Below are 25,801 nucleotides of genomic sequence, written 5' to 3' on the forward strand. Positions count from 1 at the left end.
TATTGTTTCAACATGGTCTTCTGAAAACACGTGTGCTCAAAAGTATCTGGCACACTTAGAGATTTGATTGCACAACTGTGAATAGTTTATTTTCAAAAAAAACATGCTGTCTTTTTGCAAATTGAGCACAATTTCATTTTATTTTTGCCACAGTTTATAAAGATGAGTGTATTTTGAAAATGAAGTTGTGAACATACTTGAAAAAAAAATGTGGATTGAAATCATCTTGTTCAACTTTTTTACAATCACAGCTTTGAGGGATACAGCCATGACATCTCGCTTTTCATTTTTCTTGAGGTTTTTTTTTTGCACTTTTTAGCAGTTTAATTTGTTACTATAGACTTATCCCATACATATCATTAAATTTTGGGTTCTAAGGGTTGTATCGATGTAAAGCCAATTCAAATACTCCCAAAAATGGCAGTACAGCATGTAAAAATGTAAAGATATACTGTGGCGGACCTGTTCTATCACGGGTCATAAAGGGTTAATTCATGTCTCCCTTTGGTGTCTTAAACATTGGCTGGCAAGCTTAGACTTCAGGGTCCCAGGTCAGGCAGGGAGGTCCCGAGTGGCTGCTGCATCAGTCTCTCCTCCTCCTTGGCTGATCATAACTTCACTGTGTAAGCAGGTGGTGTCCGATAAGATGCTCTGTTTGTTTCTGCAGTCAAGGTTGTTGCTCCACATCCCACATATGCTCACCTTTCACTTCATCCAGTCATACAGAGAGGCTTCAGGAAGGTTACAATTACTGCGTCACTCTGTTAGACGAGGGGAGCATCTCTAAATCCTGATACAAACATGGTAAAGGTTGAGGTTGCCCAGCAGCGATAAATATGCAAACTGCTGTTGGCTTCCTCCGAGGACTGGCGCTGACACCCTGCTATGCTGTGGCTGTTAATGTCAACTGTCTCTGCAGCCAAGATCTGAATAAACAGCACAATGTCAGCCAGCCGAGTCTCCGGAGTCCATTTCCCTTCTCAGCTTTAAATTCATTTCTTCAACACTTTGGTGTATACAGATAAAACAATCCATGTAGACAATAATAAATAAGTGGGACTTTGTACATGCTGACAAACCAGCTCCCATCAACTGTATTCCTATGGTTTATTTATCTCTATAAACATCTGCATCAAAGCAGAGCAAACAATCCATTATAGATCACACATTTAGACTTCAGCCACTAATCTGCTTGATGTTGTGTACAAAGTCCATCAGCAGTGAGATTCCTCACTACCTGTAATCACCAGATCAGACTATGCCTGCTTTTTATTTTCATCTTTTGTGATGGCATCATGTCAGACTCCACAACAAAAATCCTGTCCAGACCAGCAACACTACAAGTGCGATTCCCACGGTCAACACTGTCTTCACAAATGTGTGAGAGATCATACGTCACTGGGGAGGTAGGTTGATGGAAGAGAGGACTACAGGATTGGCAATCCTTCAAATAAAACCTGAGGTACAAACGTGGTTACATGTCAAGAAAATTAGCCAATTTAGCACTTTAGAAACATCAGGGCTGGGTGTGAAACTAGAAGGAAGATGCAAGAAAATTTTAACATGGCAGTCTTGTAGAACTATGACCTGGGCACAGCAATAAATATGTCATATTACAAGAGTGCAGTGCTAATTTTGGATTTAGTATTTAGCCTATCAAAAGTAGTCTGAAATAGCTTGATGAAAATACTAACATACGGTGCCTATAAAAAGTATTCCCCCCCTTGGATTTTTTATCCTTCTATTGATGTTTTTACATCAATAATAGTAAATATATTTTGTGACAAGTATCTTTTACAAAATATCTCTCCAATGTCAAAGTGGAAGTTTTCACATAAATTTTCACCCTTTCAGGTTGTACAGGAGTCAGACATCAAAAGCCCTTTTCAAGTCCAGCCACAAATTCTCTTTTGTATTGAGGTCTGGGCTAGGGCTGAATGACGTGCAAAAATAATCGAATGTTTTTCCCCAATATTGCGATTGCAATTTAATATGTGATTATTATAACGTTTCTCATCTTATGCATTTTTCAACAAATTCAAGCAACAAATAGTTCTATATTATAACCTACATTCAGTTAGGAACATGCTCATCATACATTTAACCATTTAATTGCAAAATGGATTTGCAGTTTAACTTGGCAGAGAAGAATCTGCTTTAAAGATGCTCCCAGGGTTAGTCAGGCGGCATGCTTTGACTTTACAGGGAGTGCATGGCTAGAAACCCCCATATGGACAGATACATTTATGACAAAGTGTATTGAAAACAATGAATTTATTTCATCCATAGTAGCATGAATCTGAATATGAGGGTACAACAAGCTTTAAGCTATAAATGAGGAGGCATAGGTGGAGGAGGTCAAGCTTTGCCAGCAGCAGCATGGTGCAGCAGCATTAAGGCAAGCTAGGATTAGTGAGAAGGATGTCATAATTAAATGGGTTGCTGTGTTGACGCTTGAATGATTGCATAATATGCAAAATATCTCTGCTGCAAAAAAAAAAGGATTATATATAACTGGTATTTTGACAAATTTCAAATGAAAGAAATATTGCAACTTCTGTGTCTTGTAAATTGCAGCAGGCCATATTGCTTTTTAATCTAATTCTAATTGCCCAGCCCTAGTCTGGACTTTTATTTGGTCTCCCCAGAACATTCTCCTTGTTGTCTTTAAACCATTTCTGTGTAGCCTTCTCTGTATATTTGGCCCATTGTCCTGCTGGAAAATAAATCTTCTTCCTCTACCCTCTACCTTTTCAACCCTTTCAGGGCCGGCTTGCAAGAAGCATCCCCACAGCATGATGCTGCCACCACCGTGTTTCACAGTGGGGATGGTGTGATTGTGGTGCAGTGTTTGGCATCTTGTCTGATGGCCAAAAAGCTCCATTTTGGTCTCATCAGACCAAATAAATTTCTTCCACTTGACCATGAAGCCTTTTGGTGAAGTCTACTGTAGTCCAGACTGAATCTAAGTTTTCTCCAACAGTGGCGTTCTCTTTGCCACTCTCCCATAAAGCTTTGACTGGTGAAGAACCCGGCCAACAGTTGTTGTCTGCAGAGTCTCTCCCATCTCAGCTGCTGAAGCTTGGAACTCTCCCACTAGTCTCCTTCTTGCACGCTCACTCAGTTTGTGAGGATGGCCTGATCTAGGTAGATTTACACATGTGCCATATTCCTTCCATTTCTTCATGATGAATTTAAATGAGCACCAGTGGGAGTCTAGAGCCTTAGACATGTTTTTTGTCTCCATTCCCTGTCTTATACTTTTCAATAACCTTTCGTCTTAGTTGCTTGGAGTGTTCCTTTGTCTCCAGGGTGTAATGGTAACAAGGAATACTGATTCACCAGTGACTGGACCTTGCAGACATTGGGTGTCTTTATATTACAATCACTTGAGACGCATTCACAGGTGATCCCCATTTCCCTAACTGTGAGACTACTTAGCATCAGTTGGCTGGACACAGGTCACATTTAAAGGGTTGAATATTTATGTAGTCACTTATTTCACATTACAGATTTTTTTTTTTATTTGACATAACTTTATAAAAATCTGTTTTTCACTTTGACATTAAAGAGGTGTTTTGCAATTGTATTTACATCCCATTTGCGTTGAACTCTTAACTTCCATTCACATAAAAAATAATTTGGAATAAAAAGATTTATGAAGCTGTGATATAGTTTCTTAATGCATTGCTTACCTTCACCAACTGGGAGTCTCCCAGTCTGGAGCCCACAAAGACCACGCCATTATCCAAGTAGGTCAAACACTCAGCAATGGAAGTCTGCAGATGGAGAGACATAGAAATATGTTATTCTCATCCACATTCATGAGGGCAGCCACAAAAACAGATTTCATTTTCAGCAGTGCTCAATGTTCAGCTGTAAGAATGCCAGCGCTCTTCTGTCGCTCTAAGACTTTCTCATCTCAACAACTTTAAGAGTCCTCAGACCGTTCCTCTGGCACCATCATATCTACTGAAACTTGACAAACATTTAGAGTGACTGGCTATGAAATTTGGTGCAGACAATGATGTCGCCCTGGGGATGAAATTAAACCATTGCATTAAACTGTTTTTGGTGTTGTCACACATTTTGACAAGTAGAAGTGGGTCTAATTTAAAACACCAAAGCATTTAGTTTGAAATAGTACTGAGTCTCTGCATAATGATTTGGATGAACACTAAAGGGATTTAAACTTTAATGAGTGACAGGAGGGATGGGAAAGACTTATGCTAGCTTCAAAGATAGAAAACAAATAATGAAACTTTGAAAATGTTTTCATCTCCCATGTGAAATCTGAACACTAACATTAACTTTATTTAGCTTAGGACATTCTGATAAGTTTATGCAGCATCATAGGATGGCACATCCCTCTTTAATGATCATGTTAACAGGTGTCTCCCCCTTCTCAAAGTGCATAGCATATGAAACAAAATTAAATTATTGAGTGAACTATTTTTTAAACTATTAAAAATGCTGTGTTTAATCATGATTAATCATAGCATAGTGATGTGATTAACTTGATTATTTTTTTAATCAAGTAACAGCACTAGTTTTAACCCTTTAAAGCCTGATACCTCAAATAATAGCCAGATAATTCTAATTTTTTGGAACTGAGCTTTTTTTATCAAACCTTCTAACAAAATCCATAAATAGACAACTTTTTTGTTTTTTGTTTAACTTTACTTGTATATGAGGCTGCAGTGGCTTAACCAAAGTGTGCTGAGCAGGACAATAAAACATGAGATTGCAATTATAAAAAATTACCCCCTTAATTATGGATCTCGATTAATCACGATTAGTGCATTAACTCCAACAGCCTTAAGTATGACTTTCATTTCTTTTTCATGACCAGACAAATAATATCGACAGTCATGAAACACCACTTTGAACAGGAAAGGTTAAGACACCTTTTTCTTATTCTGATATAAAAAATCTTTCATAGAAACTAAAATAATAGGTAGAAACCTTAATTATGGCAATCATATACGTTTTAGGACTTAAATTGGGCCATTACCAGCCAGCATTATCAGACAGGTCACTCAGGCCAACACGCTCTTCACACAAATCAGGTCATAAAACTACTTTTCTATTCTTCTGTAATTTCACTTTGAAGCGGTGTTCCTTTAAAGCTCATCTAAAACTCTGTTATCAAAAGTCGTTTCAGATTCAGCCTCATCAGAGTGAACCTCGGTTTCACTCCAACATCATTACTTATAGAAAGTAAAGACTGATTTTACAGCCCCACATTTAAAAGCGGAGCTGCTGCTGCTACTTTTTGACCGAGCAGACTGCAACAATAAAGTTAAAACCGTTTTGAAAAGCAATCTCTCTCTCTCACTCGGCAGTCCGACTCTGCTTGATTGTTTCAAGCTCCGGCATCACCCCACAGGCTCGAAAGAAAGCATTTTACCTTTCCAGACTTGGCAAGTCATTAGAAAGGTGCCACAAGCCAAAAGCTGTGCGCCATTACCATGAGGTTTAGCTCCAAGTGCAGTATTGACATGCTGTGATTGTCTAAATCAACTTAAAAGGGGTAAGTGACACACTGTAAAGCATGCAACAAAGAGGCAGGATCATTTCTTCCCATCTTCTGTACAAGCGTAGACTGATCCATTAGTGTCTGTCAGGGCCATCAACCATTAAACAGTTACAAAACGAGGTAGTGACAGGGAAACGCAGCCTGAGGAAAGCAGAGCAAAGCGGGTGGTCGAGCCAGGTAGAGAGAAACAGAAGCCAGTGGATAGGCATGCTGACTAACAGTGACGATAGAAAGAGTTAAAGCGACAGACAGAGGAAGACAAATAGTCGACCTCTCCAAGCAGCTCCACATGAAGGTCTTTGAGTGCCACTGTGCCGTCCATTAGCTCCTCCTTCTCCAACAGCAGCATAAACAGACGTCCCTCCATGTCGCCCAGCAGGTAGCGGGAACCATTGGGGTCCACCCGGTTGTGACATACGATGGTGCTTTGCTGCAAGACAGAAAAGCAATCATTAAAATAAAACCCCTGAATTACACCACCAGAGAAAAAAAGTCTTCTATATATAAGTTTATTATGTATGTGCATGTCTAATTAAAGCCACCAAGACCTGTCTTTGTAATATTTGCTTTGTTGGCTCTCATTATGGAAACACTCTTTGAGGAGATTCCCCAGTGTACAGCTTAATCCTGACTCTCACAGCTTCAGACTCTTCAAATTCTGCCTGACAAGAAAAGCACAGATTAAACAAGTCTGTCTGCCACCCTGTCAGGAACCTGCACACTACAGCAGGAGGAACACAAAGATTCAAACATGGAGAGAAGGACTCCATGCTGTCCAGAGGCTGTTATTTTTATTGGCTCACATAATCTCAAAGTCAATTACAAATGGAACAAGGGAAACAGGGATTACGCTGAAGACTAGTTTTACAATAGCAACAACTACAGCCTAATACAGGATTTACAACTCATTTAGGTTTTGTTAAACTCTTATTAAACATTGGAGGGTCCCTTAATAAAAAGGAAAGCATGTTTCTCAAGTAGGCATGTTGATGAGGACCCTTACTTTATATGATTAAAACATGTAATGAGAGGGGCATATTATAAAAATTTAAAACTAACTTGCCAGTGCTCTCTGGAGGACAAATTATGTAACAGTCGCACTGGTTCTTAATTGCCTGAAAAATCTCTTTGGTATCTCTGCGCTGACTTAAGCTGCTTTCACACTTCCACAAAACTTGTGAAAAACTCCAGAAGTTCTGGGAGTGATCTGCATGTGTGAACACAGACGGATGAGTTTTTCACTCAGATTTCTTCTGCCAGCCTCTCACTACAATCCCGCATACAGTCTAGGGTAGCAGATATGGGTCAAGAGCATTCACTGTAAGAGTTGGACGAGGTGTTGACATGTATTCTATGTGATTGGTTCACAACTGTGCCTGTTTGTCAGTATGCATTTATCAGCCTTTTTTTTATAGATATTGTGATTCTTCAGAAACAAGCCTCAAATACAGCAGCGCAACAGATGTGAGATGCATCATATGAAACCTCTCAAGGCCTCCCACTTATTCTTCACTACAACCGAAGGTTGTGCTAAATTTCTTCTTCTGTGCTCTCAAACAGAGCGGCTACGACAGCAACAGAGATGTTCAACAATTCACCTGCTGCTGGCAGCCAAACTGGAATAAAACCGGTATCAACTGCTCTGGCCCCTGCAGGGGTGGGTTTGTACACAACTGACAAAGGGGGCGGGAATTGTGGAGCACATCAACAACAACATTTCTTTTTTTTTAATTACTAAAATCCACAGAAATACACACATATTAAAGGGTATTGCAAACAAATACATGTGGAGGATTATGCAAAAGCAAAAAGGCTATAACAAGAAACTAGCTAAGGGCCCAGGCACCCAAGGTGGAAGACTGGTATAGCGTCATATATAATATCTACATTATGGAGAAAATGACCTTTTCTCTCATACTGGAGCGGGACAAGTTTGAGGTTGTGTTGAAAAACTGGATTGAGTTTATAGCGCCAATTAGACCTGATTTTAACTGAGTATAGATGAAAACAAAACATACCTCTTGAAGATCCCCTTGGTTCACAGGTACAGTGTTAAAATTATTACTATATGTTAGTGTAGTTTTGTTCCTTTGTATTTTATCTACTATTATTTTATTTGTATTTATTCCTTTTTGTACTGCACTTAAAATGTAAACTGTCATCTCTCAGGACTGGACAAGGATCTAGAACTCTAGTTAGTCCTTATACGAACTAAGCAGAGGAAGAACATTGAAGAGTGTTTTAGGACTTAGGATTTAATTTCTTGTTTTCAGCTATTGAATTGTGTTTTGTATTTTTGTTTTAAAAAAAACTGGTTATAGCTTAAAAAAAGAGATGAAAATGGGAGTGTGGGCAAAGCTTGAGTGATACATGTAATGAAACTTATCTCAATAAAAAGAGAATATTAAAAAAAGAAAGCTCTCCCTAGCTATAATTAAAGTTACATACTGCATTAGATCCTGAATAGCCTTAGGTTGATTCAAACGACTCGAGCCTAACCAGACCAGGTGATACAAAGACATTTTTACCAAAGAAACAAGATATGAAGCGCTTAAAAGTGGAGCCAAAGTCTCCTGTCACACAATAAATAAACTAAGCTGGCTAGAATAGCAGTCATGATTGGAATTGCATCAAAATCACGTAGCGTGACTGAGCTTTCCTTCAAAAGAAGGTATTGTTATTGTCTTCTGTAAAAGCCTGAGTCAATTTCTCACTTGATTGAACCTTTACAAAACTTATTCTACAATCCGCCCGCCTGTGATATTGCTCACATCTTCCGTCAAACAAAGGATCTCCTTTTGCTTTACCACGAGCCTGCAGCATTCCTCTTCACTGAATGGCAGCTAATTAGCTTGTTAGATTGAACACGTGAAACCAGTGTGCTGGCCCACTTTACACCAGTCCAAAAAAGGCTCATGTGTTCCGACACGTTCCGAGGATCTGCATGCAGTCGGAGCATTTGGTGTCTCACGAGTTCTCCCCTTCTTGCTCGAGAGTGACAATTTATTAATTAGCTGCCAAAAGTGTTGGCATGAATCAGAGGATATGCTTCTGTGTTTTCTTGACTCTGCAGAAAGGAGCGCTGAGTGTTTCACATGAATACTAATTTCACTTTAGGCGTGAAGAAATGTCCAAAATGAAAACTTCATCTTCATCTAGAATGAGGCTTCATTAGTCACACAGGAGCAACAGATGTCCCACTACATCTTCCCTCAAACATCTGCTCAGCAATTCTGGGCCGTGCTTTTGGATAAAACAGTGTTGTAACAGAGACATGACAGCTTGCCAGACACGAGAACGGTAAGCTTGCAGGCTGTTCGGGGCTTTTAAAGAACAAACTGATCAGCAGGACATAGAAATGAGCTGCAGTCCACTATAAACTATAACAGTTCTCAATAATCTGAAGCTGCACTTGTGTTTTTCATGACAGGGTCATTAACGATTTTGTGTTGCTGCTAGAAAACGCTCAAAAAGTAATGGAGCATGTAAGGATGCAGTGCACAGGGATGCTTATTTTCTTGCTAAACTGCACATTGAAAACCAAACTAATAGTCCCATCACATTTCTGGTAAGATAAATATCCTGTTACTTTTCTTCTGACTGAAACACCAACAATAAAGTCTACTTTTGGAGCAGATCAGTTTCCTTATGAGCACTAAAGCACAACATTTTATGATCTGACCAAAACAAAGTTTTGTTCAAATGTTGGAAAAAGAAATTAAAATGATGAAACTAAAACAAGGATCAAAAGCACCGACATGTTGCTTGTGATTTGTTCGGATACCCGAATTATAAATCAGGATTCTAGTAAAATCTAAGGATATTGAAGTCTTTCAGTAAAATGGCAAAAAAAAAAAAACCTCCTGGACACCCCAAGCTGGTGTGTATATTTATTAGGATTGTCCCAATCAGCATTTTTGGCCTCTGAGATTTTTTAATATCTAACGTTACGAGTCCCAATCCGATACTCATAATTGTGACTCTTGAAAATTCCTGCTGTCTTTAGTGTGCAGCTGCTACCTCTGCTCTGGGACAGGTCCCTCTGTTGTTACTTCACGCCACGTCACATTCCCACGCTTGTGCTCCTTCATTTGCATCCATGCCTAGGCCCACCTAATCCTTCTGTTCAGGGGCCGCGAAGCGTGCCGCTCCGAAGCACGCAATGATTGCACTCACACTGGCCAAACGTACCGGACTTTAGGCTGAAAGGAGCCCAGGCACGGTACGGATGGCCTAGTGTAAGTACGCCGTCAGAGAAAACTGTCACACAGCCTCCGTTCTTTGCTACTGCAGTGGGTCCTTTGGTTCTTCTTCACTGCACTAAAACGGTAGCTCATGCATGCAGTGCTTTCTGGCAACAAAGAAGAATTGGTTTCTGGTTTACAGTGCTAACAATTAGCATGGCTAAACGAAGCAAAATATAAAGCTAAACCAAACAGTATCGGATCGGTGCATAAACTCGTGTACTCGCCGATACGGATACCTGAATTTTAAGCAGTATCAGACTTATTTCTGATACTGGTATTGGAATCAGAACAACCCTACCTAAAGTCAATGTTGTTTTTATGAAAAAAGCAAAAGAATGCGTTATCTTCCTTAAACAAAATGGATGGCTGGGGCATTATTTCTAAATCCAGCTTGGATATGTCAACAGTTAGCCAAAACATTGACTTTGATGCATTGTTAGTTTTTGCACAGCATCAGATTGTCTAATTTTCAAAAAATAAAGTCTTATTTATCTGTATCACTGTTTTGTTTGCCACTCATCCATGTCTTCTAACAACCTCTCCCAAGATTTTCTTTTTCTTTGGCTGTCCTATCAAATAAAAAATTAAAAAAGCCCAAAAATAATTGTTAAAAAAAATAGAGAAACTGGGTAATTTTACAGACTAAAGTAGATAAAAGTCCATGATAATAACTGAAGCATTACAACTTTAAGGAAGAAAATCCTGGTTCACTAACACAAGAGAACAAATAAACTAAGTCTCAAGGCCATAACAATTTTAAAGTGCTTCTCTCAGGGGTATGATGACTGAATTTGTCCTTGTTAGCTGTTGCATAACAAAATGTTAATCTATAGGTCATTCAGAAAGTACTCCTTTTTCAATTTTCTAATGTTACAACCTGATGCTACAGCAAAAAAAAAAAAAACATTTTCATTCTCATCAATCTACACTTAGTGCCCTACCAAGACAATATGAAAAAATAATTCAAATGAAAGCAAACTAATTAAAAAAAAGAAATATCACACTGACAGAAGTGTTCAGAGCCTTTGCAAAAGCACTTGAAAGTTAGCTCAGGTTCCTCCTATTTCTCTGGATCATTGCTGAGACGTGCAAAACACATGAAAGTGTGCTTGGAGTTTGCAAAAAAAAAAAAACTCTAAATGAGAGCAGAGCGGGCTTTGAAGTGTTCTGCACTGAGGCAAGGTTTTTGTCGAGCAACTCCACCTGATGGTTGTCCTTCCGGAACTTCCCCACACGGGATCTCTGGAGCTCAGTCAGAGTGACCATCAGGTTCTTGGTCTCCTCTCTCACTAAGGCCCTTCTCCCCTGATTGTTCACTTTAACCAAGTGACCAGCTCATGGCAAAGTCGTAGTCATGCAAAACTTCTATTTCAGAATTATGGAGGCAACTGTGCTCTTGGGAACCTTCAGTGCAGCAGAAATGTTTGGGTAGCCTTCCCCAGATCAACAGTCCTGTCTCTTGAGCTCTGCAGCTCCTTTGACCTCATGGCTTGGTTTTGCTCTGATATTGTCAGCTGTGAGGCCTTCCATAGAGAGGTGTATGCCTTTCCAAATCATGTCCAATCAGTTTAATTTACTACAGGTGGACTCCAATCAAGGTGTAGAAACATCTCAGCAAAGAACAAGAGAAATGGGAGGAACCTGAGCTACATTTACAGTGCTTTTGTGAAGGGTCTGAATATTTATGTCAAAGTGAGAGCTCTTTTTTTATTTCTAATCAATTTGCAATCTGCCCTTTAACCTTACAATGTCATTACACAAATAAATAAGACTAAAATGTTTTATTTCCACAACTGTGGCACCAGGCTGCAACATCAGAAAACTGGAAAGTGAAGGGTGTCTGAAAACTTTCTGAATGAACTGTGCACATTAAAAGTTTGAACTGCATGAAAGTTTGATTTAATATTCCGAAAAGGACAAGTTAATAAGGAAGCACCTGTTAAATGAACCTTTGACAAAAAGGAACAAATCTATTAACCCCATAACAGTCTGGAAACTCAGCCAAGAACTCCAAACAAGATTTTATCATGACTCAGCAAAGCTCTAAATTAGGAGCTACAGCATCTGAACTAATGGAAATGTTCTTTCCAAAGCATATGAGGCCATGGCACCACAAGCAGCGGGACATGAGGAGAACATTCTCTAATTATAGAAGCAGGATGCTGCTGAGGAGCTCCTCTGGGCTCTGAGCTTTGTTAAATAAGAGCAGAGCGGTGCAGACTGCAACTTAATCTTGTTAAGATAACACTGAAGGCGAGGGTGTATGGGGAGCTAAAGTCATCATCACGGCCTGTGTGAACTTGCCATTTAATGCTATTTTAACATCAATCACAAGGTTCATAACAAATCAACTCCAACGTGTGTACCTCAGGGTGTCCTAAAAAAAAAAGTTAAATATGAATATATTCACATAAGGCTGGGTTTGAAGGCAGTTTTACAAACACCATTTTCATTTAACTACATCTGATCAAAGAGTTATGCATCTGGGACTTAATTTCCTGTAAAACTTCCTTTTAACTTAACAAATCTGGTTGAGCTTCTTCTACCCTTTGATATCAGCTTAATTTCATATAAAAATCATCAGTCAGTAACCTCAGCTACCTCGGGGTAACAGCACACCTGATCATTCACTTTACAGCACAAGCCATTTTCTACCTGATGTGTTTGGCTGCAGTTCATAAATATTATTGCTCAGTTAATTAAGATACTCTGATTTGCAAACCACAAATAAGTTTAAAAACTCTAGTTTGTTTAATATTTCCTCATTTAAATACCATACTTGTACTAATTTATCTCAAACAAAAATGCAAGTAAATGGTAGTATTTTAAATGTTAATTTAAAGATAATAGTAATAATAAAATTTTATTACATTTTTTAGTAAAAAGCACTTTCAAAGTTCTGTATATGAAGTTAAAATAATGAAAATATACATTTGATAATAAGAATGTTTAAAAATCTAAAAATTACTTAAACTAATGAAATGGGATGTGATTAACTTGATATTTTTTTAAACAAACAACAGCACTAATTTATACTACTTACTCTAGAAGTAAATAGTTAATTAATAACACAGTCATTGAATTATCATCAAAAAAATATGGTTACTGCTGATGTGATAGCTGGCTTATTCTGCAACTAAGAGGTACAAATCTTCTTTAGGCCTGCAGAATGATGAAATATCCAGGGCTGCAGGGAATGAAAAGGAGTAATAAATATTTTACCTTGATAGTAGGTGGTGCAATGGCTAAGTATTTGTCTCCATTGTGGTAGGTGATGGACTCTTGTCCTATGATTATAGCACCACCAAATGGCTCTGGCACTGAAATACAAGCACAGAGGAAAAGAGAGTGCTGAATTTCTGTAATGAGACACAGAGGGGTTGAAATAGAGAACAGATGTATATTAAGTCAACTGTAAAAAAAAAAATCTAAAAGCCCTTTCTCTATCCACAGTTTAACTCATTAGTGAATCAAAACAGACTTCACTTTACAGTAAAACAATTAAAACCATACATACATAGTCAATATAAATCAGCTTTTTCACATGAAAAATACAAAACAAAAAAAACATTTCACAGTGAAAACAGATTTCTAAAAAGCAATGTCAATGAAATAAAAACATGTAATGTAAAACAAGTAATAGCAAAAATATTCACCTCCTTTAAAGTGACTGACCTAATTCAACAGAGGTAACTTTAAAATGTACACATTTTTTCCCAGGGGAGTAAACCCCCAAACCCCCCTAGAAAGGTCACATGACTGGTAACCACCTCTGCCTCAGTTTGAGCCAGTAAAAACCCTGTTATTCTAACAAATAAAAAATTGTAAAGATAGCAAAAACACAAACATTTAAAGTGCTTTTTTTCTGCAGATTACCTCACTAGCTAGTTTACAAACAGAGATCAAAATCTCCTTACCTGGGATGACCATGGACGCCTCTGCCTCCACGTTCTCCTGTTTCCAGGGACCCTTGTTGAACTCCTTCTCCCTCAGAGAAACCTCATAGGTCTTCACGTGGCGGCCCTGGGGATCCTATGATAAATAACAGATGTTTTAAAATGCCTAAAATATTGACAATACATCATTAAAGGTCACATAATATGCAAAATACACTTTTTCATGCTTTTCTAGCAAAAATATGTGCCCCTGGCCTGTCCACAATCCCCCCCAAGCACCAGAAAACGGTCTTCAGTTCACCCAACAGATTTCCAATGGGATTCGAGTCAGAGCCTTGTTCAGGCCAGTCAATAAGGTTCACTCTGGCTTCTGGAGGTAGTTCTTCAGCAGGAGCCATCTGTTTTGGGTCACTGTTGTGTTGGAAGACGAAGCAGCAACCCAGACCTGGTTTAGCTGCTGGCTGCCTCAAGTTTTCTTTCTAAATCTTCACATATCATTCTTTCTTCAAGATTCCTTCCACCTTTGCCAGATTCCCAGTTCCAGACTCACTGAAGCATCCCCACAGCATCATACTCCCACTGCTGTGTTCCACAGTCGGGGCATTGCTCTTTGGGTTATACACCTCTCCCTTCTTCCTCTAAACATCACCAACGTCTCTACGGCTAAAGAGCTCTAGTTTGGTCTCATTAGACCAAAGTATCAGAATCTTTCTCCAGGCTGTCTTTAGCAGACTTAAGTCTGGCTTTAAGGTGTATCTTCTGCAAAAGTGGAATTTTTCTTGGTCCATTCCTGTGCATGACTCTAATGACAGTCTTCTTTGAGACTACAATTCCTAACTTGGCTAAGTCCTTCACTAGCATCTTTGCAGTTGTTCTTGGGTCTTTAGACACATTTCCCACTAATTTTCTTTCAATAGACTTTGAAATCTTTCTCTTCCTACCTCTGCCAGGCTTGTTCTGGACTGTGTGGCTCTCTTTGATTTTCTTGATGATCTTCTCACTCCAGTTCGTGACACTTAAAAACACTGTGATAACTTTGTAGATCCTTCTTGTGCTTTGAGAGCATCAACAATTCTTTTTCTCCCGTCTAAAGTGAATCCTCTTTTTTTGCAAAGCTCAAACCCTTACTGAAGTTTTTAGACTGTGTGTAAAAGTGACAATAACGTTCAGTTTAACTTGATTTTACCAGCTTTGAGCATAACTAAGTTAAAGACCATCACTGAACAACAGTGGTCAGTGTTATGGTTCAACAAAAGGGTCAGGTCTAATAGTGGCTAATCATTTAGACCCTGGTAGACTTTGGTTTTTGGGAAATTACTTTGTTCCTGTGTGCAAAGTTAAAAAAATAAATAAATATAGTATCCAAATTAAAACTAGGATGCTTGGAAAAGCTGTTCCAAAAATATACTGCCCCGTTTAACAGCACTTGGGAAATACCTGTATTATAATTTCATCCTCATCTATATATCTTTCGTTGAAAATCTTTGACTACACTGTCAGTCTTTGATTGAACAGTTTTAAAATAACTGCATTTAACGATCATTATGTGCTTTGTCTGATTCTTTACATTTAGTGATGCACAATATTATCAACATATAGTTATTAGCTTAAAAAGGTCATTATCGGTCAATATTTGCATAAGCCTGTATTAACTTCAACTGAATGCACTGATATATGATTAATGCAACAGAATTGATGCAAAAGAACTTTCTGAATATTTTTCATCCCCTAATAAACACAAACCCCGATGAAGAAACCCTGACTCCTCCTTCAGTACCTGATAAATGAAGCAGACGGTCGGGGCCTGGCAGCCATAAAGGAAGTGAACATCGATGACTTGCAGCTCCTCCAGTCTGATGTTGAAGGCTTTCAGTTCTCGATTGTCACGGTCCAGTGGGATCACCTTGAACAACCCGTCATACAGCCGTAGGCCGATCATACGGCATTCTGGGTCAACGATGCCAATAATACCAGTCTCTGATGGACGCCCAATACGATCCTGAAAAAAAGAGCATTAGTTCTTCAACTGCTGTTTCACCCTCTGAGCTCTACAATATTTTTGAACCACTGTGGTTCGTCTAGAATTTTTGTCTTTAAAAGCTTGTAAAATGTCAACCTTGTGATGCGCAGTCAAGCTCATCAAAAATCCTATAAAAGAATGGGTGCTGCAGCAATGGCATTTCAATTTTTAAAAAGTTATGGGAATAATCAGGATGACTAAAAATGACAGAGGTTGTTTTTTTTTTGTTCTTCCATCTCTTTAGGACCAATGAACTGAAAAATAATCATTCTGTGAGCAAAAAGTCTTCAAAATATTCACATTATTACAAAAAAAGACCTTGCACTTTAGGGAATTTGGGTCATTCAAAGCAGTTCCTCTCTGCAGCACAGCCTCTTTGTGCTTCTTTCTCTCTATTATGAGTCATTCAGGCTTTCTGCTTCTGTATCGAAGTCTGTGCACGTGCGCTCTTCGGCAAAGCATGACATGATGACGGAACAGCCCGCCATTAGTTGTCACAGCTCAGTCACATTGGGGACATTGCATTCTAGGATACAAACAGACAATATAGCGGCAACTATGCAAATAGCTGCAGAAACGATCAAAAAATGTTTTATAAGATGGTTAAAAAAAATTGTCCAATATCAGAGTTACTGGTGTGAATTTAATCTTTGAAGACCTCAAAAAAAATCAGCAAAGTTGTTGAACACTGTTGCTCTTGAATGTGCTCTTACACTGACCATTGTCTAGGGGGTGTGGTAAAACTTGTTTCAGGTGTTGCAAATCAATAAATGACTGCTTGCCCCTGCCACGTCTGTGTGTGCAAGCCAGTCAAACGAAACCAATAGCTACTTGAGTTTTTCCTCCGTCATGTTTTAGTCGGCGTGCCATCCCTATGGCAACTTCAACAAAAGTTTCAGACTCACTAGAAAACGTTCTGTAAGAGCTATGAAGGAGTGGATAGCGTTATTAGAACAACACAGCAGAAAGCTTTCAGAGGAAAAAACATGTAAGCGGCTACGATTTGTAGTTCAAAAGTAATTTAACTTTGAATCACAAGTGTCTCTCCTTGTATACAACAACGCTGAGCTCAGAGGGTTAAAAAAGTGACTAAAGAATTTGTCACCTTTGCCTTTTCCCTAAATTCTAAAAGACCAAATGCCATGTTCTATTTTTGGTATAATTCATTACTATTCGGAGATATTCTAATATTTAGAGCAGTGGTGTCAAACTCAAGGCCCGGGGGCCAAATCTGGCCCGTGGTACAGTATATCCGGCCCTGGGATCATAGCATATTTCTATTATAATTGGCCCTCCGGTATGAGGTCTGCAGATTTTCTCCAATATAAAAATGTAAACTTAACCTTGATGATTTAACATATCTTTGTTAGTCATCAAAATATGATAAAGTGTGAAAATCAAAAGATAAAATACCAGAATATTGGAACAGAAAAATTGTGTTTTAATTTTTGTTTCTCTAAATTATGACTCCAATTTATGATTTTGACTTTTATTCAATATTTTGACCTTTTTAATTCACAATTTTTACTTTTCATATAATGTTTTGATGTTTCAGATTCACAGTTTTAAATTCTAAGTCATATTTTGACCTTTTGAACTCATTATTTTATTTATTCCCTCATATTTTGACCATTTCAACCCCTAACTTTGGCTGCGTAAGCCCATATTTTAACCCTTTAGACTCAAAATTTCAAAATTATATTTTGACTCTTAACTCATGATTCTGAATTTTATCTTACATTTTGACTTTCCAACTCATGAACTTTACTTAAAACACAATTTTCCATTTTAATTTTATGTTTTGGCCTTTTATCTCACTTTTTAAAATTATTTTCTTGAGTTTTAAACTTATCATTTGACTTTTTTAAATCTCAAAATTATGTATTATCAGTACATTCGTCATATTTTATTACTGGTGAAAATGAGGTTGACAGTTTATGGTTAAATGTTGACCCTGTTAGGCTCTCAGGGAGACCTAAATCCAGAATCCAGTCCCTGCTGTGATCGAGTTTGGCACCCCTTATTTAGAATACTGCAGTGTTTAAAAAGTCTGGATAAAGTTTGATTAATAAGCATCTAAATATTGGTGCATGGTTAATACAAGAAGCTGAAAATACACACTGTTCTCTATACAAGCAAAACAAAACAAAAAGGAAATTCACTAACCTGGACATTGCCGTGTGCACGGGTGATGATGTCAATGCTCTCCCCGTTCTGTTTGTACTCTAGGATGCAGGCGTTATACTTGGATGTAAGGATGAACAGAAGATCTTTGCTCTCACCCTTAACAAGACAGAAGACAACACAGTTATCAAAGAGTAAACATGCAAAGTCCTGGGGTCAACTTGACTGAACTGGGTCTGTACAACAGCAGCAGCACCCATCAAACACCGAGGAAGCAGGTTCTGCCTGCTCAGCCTTCAGACTAACGCAACATAAATAGCTAAATAGCTTGTTTCTTGGTCGTAGCGAATGTTTATTTGCAATGAATTCTTGACATATCAGGACTTTTGACAAACTGAACAACATAGTTATCTAATAAATGCTCAAACTTTCTGAGTTTCCTCCACTACAGCAAAAAAGTAGGCTTTTTGGGAAAGTTTAAACACGTACGACAAGGTTTTTTTGGGAAATGTGATGACAAAATATCCTATTATCTCCCGAGACAGTCTCGAGATTCCGAAGTAAACTATAAAAATATTGGCTCTCTCTTCCCCACTTAATGATTCCCTATATCTGTGTTCCCTCTCAGCTCTGCACAGGGTTGCAAAAAACATCCTTTTTTCATTGGCTGGTACACAGATTTCACTGATTGTCACCATGAAAACACAGCTCTTTTTTTTAACTGAGTTAGCCGAAAGGCGAAGTTAATAAGCTTTAGGATTGTTCCAAGTTTGTCTTTATTTCCCTGAAACTGATAAACTTGCATAAGACTTATCTAACAACTAAATTTAGACTGACAAAACACGGCCAAACATGCGAAGTATTTCTGGAAACAGACCCCTCATCTGCTCTCACAGATTAAATAGCAGGGACAGACCTGACATGCCTGAATGACAAACTATTAGGAAGGAAGTCTTTTAATCAGAACAGTGATCAGTTTGCGTGCATGTGTGAATTAGAAAATTATGCAGTGCTAAGGAATGAAATTGACAAAATTAACAACTTTTTAAAGAACTGTCAAAGAAACATGCTGAATGAACACATTCACTAACTTACCTTAGGCCTAAACAGCTCCATGACAGCAATCTTTCCATACATGCCCACTTCCTTGACGGGCCTGAGCCCCTCTGCTGTGACCACATAGATCTCCAACCGTGTGTTTTTAGCTATGAGAAGATTGAGGTCCTCTGCAGAGGTGAAATGCCCTGTGGAAACACCACACATTTATTTGTTAAGCATACTTAATTGCAGAGACATTAAACAGTCAGGAATATGACTTGGTGTTTTGGTACAAAGAGCAGAAATAGTGAGAGCCTATAAACAGTAAAACAGTAATACTTCTGCTGACAAGGAGGTTAAACAGATAAAACAGGAACAAAATATGTTTGTTCAAAAGGTTCATTGAAGGGGCTTTTCATATTTGCAGGCATGTTGGTGGTCAGTTATAAAATATCTCAAATATCTAAGGAATTAAATGCATACAGTGCAAAGGTGCAAACAGAAATGCTTAAGTCTGGTGTCTGTCGACGTAATGCATGTAGTTTGTTTACTACGTATTCTTTTTTGTACTTTAAATATGCTTTTTCTTTACATAATTTCACTCATATGGGGAATAATTAACTCCTCTTCAAACAGATATTCAGTGATTAGGCTGTGCTCCAGGTGCATAGGTAGTCCAGGATCAAGTCCTGCACATGGCTCCTTTCCTGCAAGTCACCTCCAAGACCCCGGTGATCTCTCATCCAAATTTCAAAATTAATCAGATTTTCCCTCTGTAGTAAAGGCATTGAAATCCCCCAAAAGAAATCTAATTAATAAATTAAATATTAGTGAATAAAATGAATTCAAACCAAGGTGTGAACTTACAATTAGGGCTGAACGATTTGCAAAATAATCTAATTGCAATATTTTCCCCCAATATTACAATTTAATATATTTTTTTAGGTTCCTCATCATATATATTCTTTAATAAATACAATCAATAAATAATTCTAAAGTAAACTGTACACAATATTATATATTATAAACCAGAGAAAACTGATTTTAAACAAATATCATTTTGTGATTATTTGGGCTTGTATTGCAAGTTTGATATGAATTGCTATTTTGAAGGGACTGAACATTTTTATGTCAGTCTCTTTTTAAATAGCAAAAACATATCCATTAGTAAAGCAGGAATTTTTATTCCAAAAAAAGGCTAAAGGTTGCATTTTGTTCATAAAATTTCTGCTGTAAAAAAGTATCAAACTGGTATTAGACACATTTCGTGTTAAAGAAAAATTGCATCTTCTGTGATTTAAAAAATTGAAGCAGACCAAATTAAAAAAACAAGTTAGTGGAGTTTTAGACTGAGCCAACAGACTGGCATCTATGAAACTCTTTACTTAACTCATCATCATTCTTTACATGTCAGAGTATGTTTCAAGGTCTAAAATGTGTACATTACTTTATCTTCAAACATTTGTGTGTTCCAGACATTTAAGTTAAAGGTCTGAACTACATTTAAATTAGGGCTGGGAAATTAATTGCAAATTAGATTAAATCGCAATATGGCCTGGCCTGCAGCAATTTTCAAATCGCAGAGGTTGCAATATTTCTTTATCTTGAAATGTTCAAAAATACCAGTTAAATACATCTTTTTGCGGCAGCAGCAGCAGAGATTTTATGCACATTACGCAAATCACAATATTGGGGGGGGGGATCACAATTAGATTATTTTTGCAAATTGTTCGGCCCTATTTTAAATGTCAGTATCAATATTGGTACTGGCTAAATGAATTTGTTAATTTTGTCCCAAAAAAACTGTATTACATAATATCTGGTAAATTATTAAGCAGTTGGAGCTTTTTCTTTCTTTTTTTTTAAAGGTCTCAACCCAATGTTTTTGTCTTTTAACTGTCAGTCAGTGTAAAATAAATCATTTTAGAGACATCAGCTTGGGCCTTCACGTCCACAGCTAGTTATTCTTTTCTTCAAGGTTACAGACTATAGTAAGTTATAGCCAGTACGTTAAAGAAATACATTTGGTTTTTAGTCATGATGACAATAACTTCTGTGTCCGTTTTAAAATTTCACTGTTGATCACTGTGGTTTGGTAGGACTTCTATGAAGGCAGACAAAAGCTTGTATCTTGTCACGATGAAAGAGGAAAATAAGGATTAAGGCCAAGAGCCAGCAATGCTGTGAACACATGATAGTACTTCAGTGAAGAAGGCAGAATGTTGTCAGTAATATTAATAAAAGAAGAGAGTAAAACTGAAATGTGGGTTACAGTCACAGTCATAAATCAGTGTGTTTACTCATGTTTTCAATACTTTCTACACTTTTTTACTTTTGGACGACAGGTTTTTTTTTAAAACAAAACAACCTCTGTTGTTTTCACATGACACGTAAGCCAGCATGCGGTCTAACTCTTTTAATTGTGCTGCTGTCGTTCTCGGCTAGGTTACTCTTGTAAAGGACATTAATGATCTTAATGAGGTTTTCCTGGTTACATAAATTTAAAAAGATTTTTAAAAAAAAGATATAATCAACAGTCATCAGAGTTGGAAAAAGTACCCAAGAATTGTTCTCAAATAAAAGCACAGTTACTCTGGTTAAAAGTTACTGAAGTAAAAGTAAAAGTACTGGCCTACAGATCTACTCAAGTAAAAGTATTACTGGCAAGAATGACAAGAGAACAGATCTCCAAGCAGGTTGTTCAGGTAAAGTCACACCTCTAATAAAGTCAAATACACAGAAAAAATGACAGTGTTAATTAACTCAAACAAAGTTCAATTTAACACTTTAAAAGTATTTATACACTGGACATATACACTGGCACTACAAATAGTTAAATAACACTTTCAAAGTGTTAAATAGTTCACAATTTGACAGCTCCTCAGTAACTTGGGATAAACTATGATAATGTGGGTCTCCTCTGTCAAGGGCAAAGCAGAGCGTTAACCTCATAGCAAGGCAAAGCAAACTCAGAAATAATACCCACAATGTTCCCTTAGCACCACAAGACATGGCTGGGAACTCTAACTCAGTGGACATCTTCAGTCATGACGCAAATGTGTCTAAAACAACAACAACAATCCACCAGAAACATGAGCAAAGGAACCCCAGCAGGGATCACTGTACAACAGGCAACACCCAAACACCACTAAACAGTCTGCCCACTCCACCCACACATGCACCCAGATTTGAAACTGCAGTGGTCAGAGCTTAGCTCAGTTGATTCTTGAATTAATTTCAATCCATTTAGCAACTTTATTTATCCCTCAAGGGGCCACTGATTTGGAACAGCTTGTACATAAAACAGATAAAACACAGTGACACTGACAATAACAGTTTGTGCAAGCTAAAACCCACAAGGCCTAAAAATGAATGCTAGTATAAATCAGGCTGACAAATTAGTAAACAGACTGAAAAATAATGACAAATAGTCAACTAAAAGGATCTTTGAGGGTAAAAACAAAAGACTGAAAGATTTGTTTTAAACTTAAAACCTACAGAGCCTGAGGAGTATTTGATTGTCCGATTGCAGAAGGAATTTAGATTTTAAATGGAGGTTAGTGTCACAAACAGGTAAAAGATAATGATGTCCTGATGGCAACAGTGAAAATTCACCCAGAAAATCATGATCAGAGGAAGCTAGAGTTTAGAGTTTAACCCTATAGAACCCAGCATAGCGCCGGCGCTACAATAAGCATATCCATTTTTGATTGGCAGTAGATTTGAAACCAGATAATATAGATTGATCATTCTTTTTGCATATAAAACCTGGGAGTTACACTAACATTTCACACATTCACCATGTTTCAGAGCGCTTTATTATTGCAGTGATGGGTTTGTAAAAATACACAATAAAATGCACATAACAAATATCTTTATAAACGAGACCACTGGTATTTGCAGCACTTCCTACGTTGAAATAAACGTCATCACGTTGTGGGCATGACCTGTCACATGATTCTTAAGTGTCCCTACCTCATAGGCTCCCCACCCCAGCAGGAAGTAGCGTATTTTCCCGGGAGTTGTATTTTTTTCCACGGAACACATTGAAGAACTTACTCGCCCTCACTCTCATTTCACCCGTACTTTTTTACAAAAACACTCAGACTCACAACCCACACACACCAGACATCCATCACACACACCTTCAACACACTTCCACACATACGTACCCTGGTCGTGCCAAACAGTTTTAGAGCTGGTGCAAAGCTTTCGAACTAAATACAGCATTAGATGAAGAGTCCAACTACTCATCTGGCTCAGTCTTTTACAGGTTACAAAACTGACTATATCTCAAAAAGCAATTTATGTACAGACTCCAAAAAAATTTCCTGTGGTTCCAAAGAGTATTGTGCAACTTTTTTAGATTTACAAATTTGAGGGATACAGCTGTGTAATTTCTGTATTTTGAAATATATGTGAAAAAAACAAAAACGATTTTTTTTTTTTTAGGTTTGTTGCACTTTTAAGCAATTTATCATAGTAGTTAGGACATAAGTCAACACATATTATCAAAACTTGGGATATAAGGGTTATATTGATGTAAAGCAAATAAACATACTCCCAAAAATGGCACTACAGTATGTAAAAATGTAAGAATATGTCCTGGCTGACTTGCACAATGGTAGGTTTTAAAGGGTTAACTTACATTGGTGGATCCACACTGTCAAATAACTCCAACACTAAAGGCCATTTTAAACAGAATGGAGTGAAAATTAAACCCACTCTAAAATGTTTAACCCTGAGATAAAAACACTGCAGTTTCCTGTGTTCAGCTGTATTGGGATGTAACATGAAATCATTCTCTCTGTGCTACTTTGAAGTCAAAAGAGGTGGAAAAAGCATGAAATATTGTAAAAATAAATACAGTTACTCTGGTTAAAATATACTAATGCATATTATGGATCAACAGCAGCCTAAATACAAAGATCACTCCCCAAGTTGCCAAAATGCCTTGCCAAAGTGTTACCAAAGTCCAATTTAACACGTGCAGGATTTTGTCTTGAATTTCCTGGTAATTAAAAACATCTTGTTTTACAATCATGGGTGTCTGCGATTTCAATTTCGATATAGGAGTATAAACGTGTTTAGAAATATCGTTTAGATTTCTATTGAGATTGTCTAGCAGCTTAAAAATCGCATATAGTGACAACCCTAGCTTGTTTACATGGTCTTTATTTAAAGGCCCATGTTGATCAGATAAAACGACGAGTCAGGCTTTTTCCTCAAACGGATTTTTCTTTATGGAAACGTAGATCGTATCTGCCTGCATAACTGTAACGGACCTGAAACAGCAATGTGTTGCATTTTTCAGCAAAAATAATCGCATCCCGATTTGGGGCAATCACATAGAAACAGCTAACCTTTGATAGCAATTAATTAACCGACACTTAATGGGGTCATGTTTGTTTTCAGACTGAATATCAACAGATTAAAGGCGTTCATGTCGTGACTTGCAAACACAAGAGTATGCAGAATCTTGTTAATACTTGTTGACTTAGCAAAACAAAGGCTAGGCTAGCCGCAGGCCCGTCTGGAGCACTTTGGTTTCAGCGCGGGAGCTCAGTTAGCACGCAGGTGGCGAATGCTTCATCTGTGTACAACTGCAAACAAACAGCCGATATTTACCTGTGATGCAGGCGTTGACTGCCGTAGGTTTCTGGGCCGTTACCACGTAGTTGTACGACATTTTTGACTACAACAAAATACAAACACCAGAGAAGTGTTTTAATCCCACAAGACTGACAAAATCATTGATAATATAACCCCCGGAAGTAGTTAGCTGAGCCGTTAGAGGCAAAGCAGGATGACGGAAACTGAAGTGACGAGATTTGTCAGAGCGCCCTCTGTGGTGCGGAGGCCTGTTTTTAATCACCCTGTTGGGTTAGAGAGTAACTTTATACTGTACCTATCTGCCACGGTGCCTGGTGGATTCAAAACTCTAACAGTCACTGACATTTTTTCCAGCCACTTTATTCTAACAACTAATAATGACATTAGGTACAGTATAAAAAACAAGAATTACAGTTATCATGTTGCTGTTTAATAATGAGAAATAAAGAGAAATTCACAGGATTTGCCCCATCATGTTCATCTGTTTATAGCAATAGGACCAAGTTGGTAAAAAAAGATTTTTACCTACAGGGAACTAGGCCAAAATCTTCCAAATACATGGATCAGTAGTGAGCAATATATTTTTTTTTTTCCTTTAGTAAAACTGCCCAAGATCAAATTGATTTGACTATATTTATATAAATAACTTCTTGCACACAACCCAGCTGACCTAAAGTGCTTTACATTGTATACACATAATACAGCATTGAGAGAACAGTGACTTGACATGCATATCTTTCTGTCCACTATTCCAAATCTTTTGAAAATAACTGATCAGAGCATAGCATTTATCAGCTTGTTCTATGGAACCTACTTTGTTTGAATACGTTTTACCTACATATATATTAAATAATAAAATTAATATCATATTTTGCCATCTCAAACCCCGTGTCAGGTGGCACAACCTTCAAAGTAAATAAACAGATTACAGACACTGTTTAAAGTGTCATTTTAGATGTGAGAAATTCAAATTTGAACACGTGGGGGAGATTTTTATGGTTGAGCTATTAGCAATATATCTATATTTTTAAATTTATCAGTACAGAGTCATTGAGAGCATCAAAAATCATTTTCCCCTGAATTTCTTGAGTGTCAAATACATGTGCCATCATACTAATTCTAATACTACTAATACTAATACTAATATTACTGCTACTACTAATAATAATAATAACAGTAATAATAATAATAATAACAATAATAATAATAATAATAATAATAGTGGTGATGGTCGTTATTAATATGAATTACACTTGTTCCTGCAGTGACCCCTACTGCCCCATTTGTTCTTTTGCATAGTCTCAAATCTAATGTACAACAAAAG

The 25,801-nt window shown here is 37.6% G+C and overlaps 1 protein-coding gene across 1 annotated transcript in view; it reads right to left on the minus strand.

The window, feature by feature from the left end:
* Positions 1–24,693, minus strand: part of ddb1 (damage-specific DNA binding protein 1) — a 99,807-nt gene extending 75,114 nt beyond the window's left edge. Inside the window, exons 1-8 of the mRNA XM_041785374.1 lie at positions 24,493–24,693; positions 18,922–19,070; positions 17,869–17,985; positions 15,460–15,681; positions 13,704–13,818; positions 13,009–13,106; positions 5,811–5,969; positions 3,696–3,779 (exon numbers count right to left, since the gene is read on the minus strand). Of these exons, the coding sequence (XP_041641308.1) occupies positions 3,696–3,779; positions 5,811–5,969; positions 13,009–13,106; positions 13,704–13,818; positions 15,460–15,681; positions 17,869–17,985; positions 18,922–19,070; positions 24,493–24,553 (1,005 nt within the window). The 5' untranslated portion in view covers positions 24,554–24,693. The remainder of the gene's footprint in view (positions 1–3,695; positions 3,780–5,810; positions 5,970–13,008; positions 13,107–13,703; positions 13,819–15,459; positions 15,682–17,868; positions 17,986–18,921; positions 19,071–24,492) is intronic.
* Between the last annotated feature and the right edge of the window lie 1,108 nt (positions 24,694–25,801).

This window comes from Cheilinus undulatus, linkage group 1, assembly GCF_018320785.1.
Source record: "Cheilinus undulatus linkage group 1, ASM1832078v1, whole genome shotgun sequence".
Classification (NCBI taxonomy): Eukaryota; Metazoa; Chordata; class Actinopteri; order Labriformes; family Labridae; genus Cheilinus; species Cheilinus undulatus.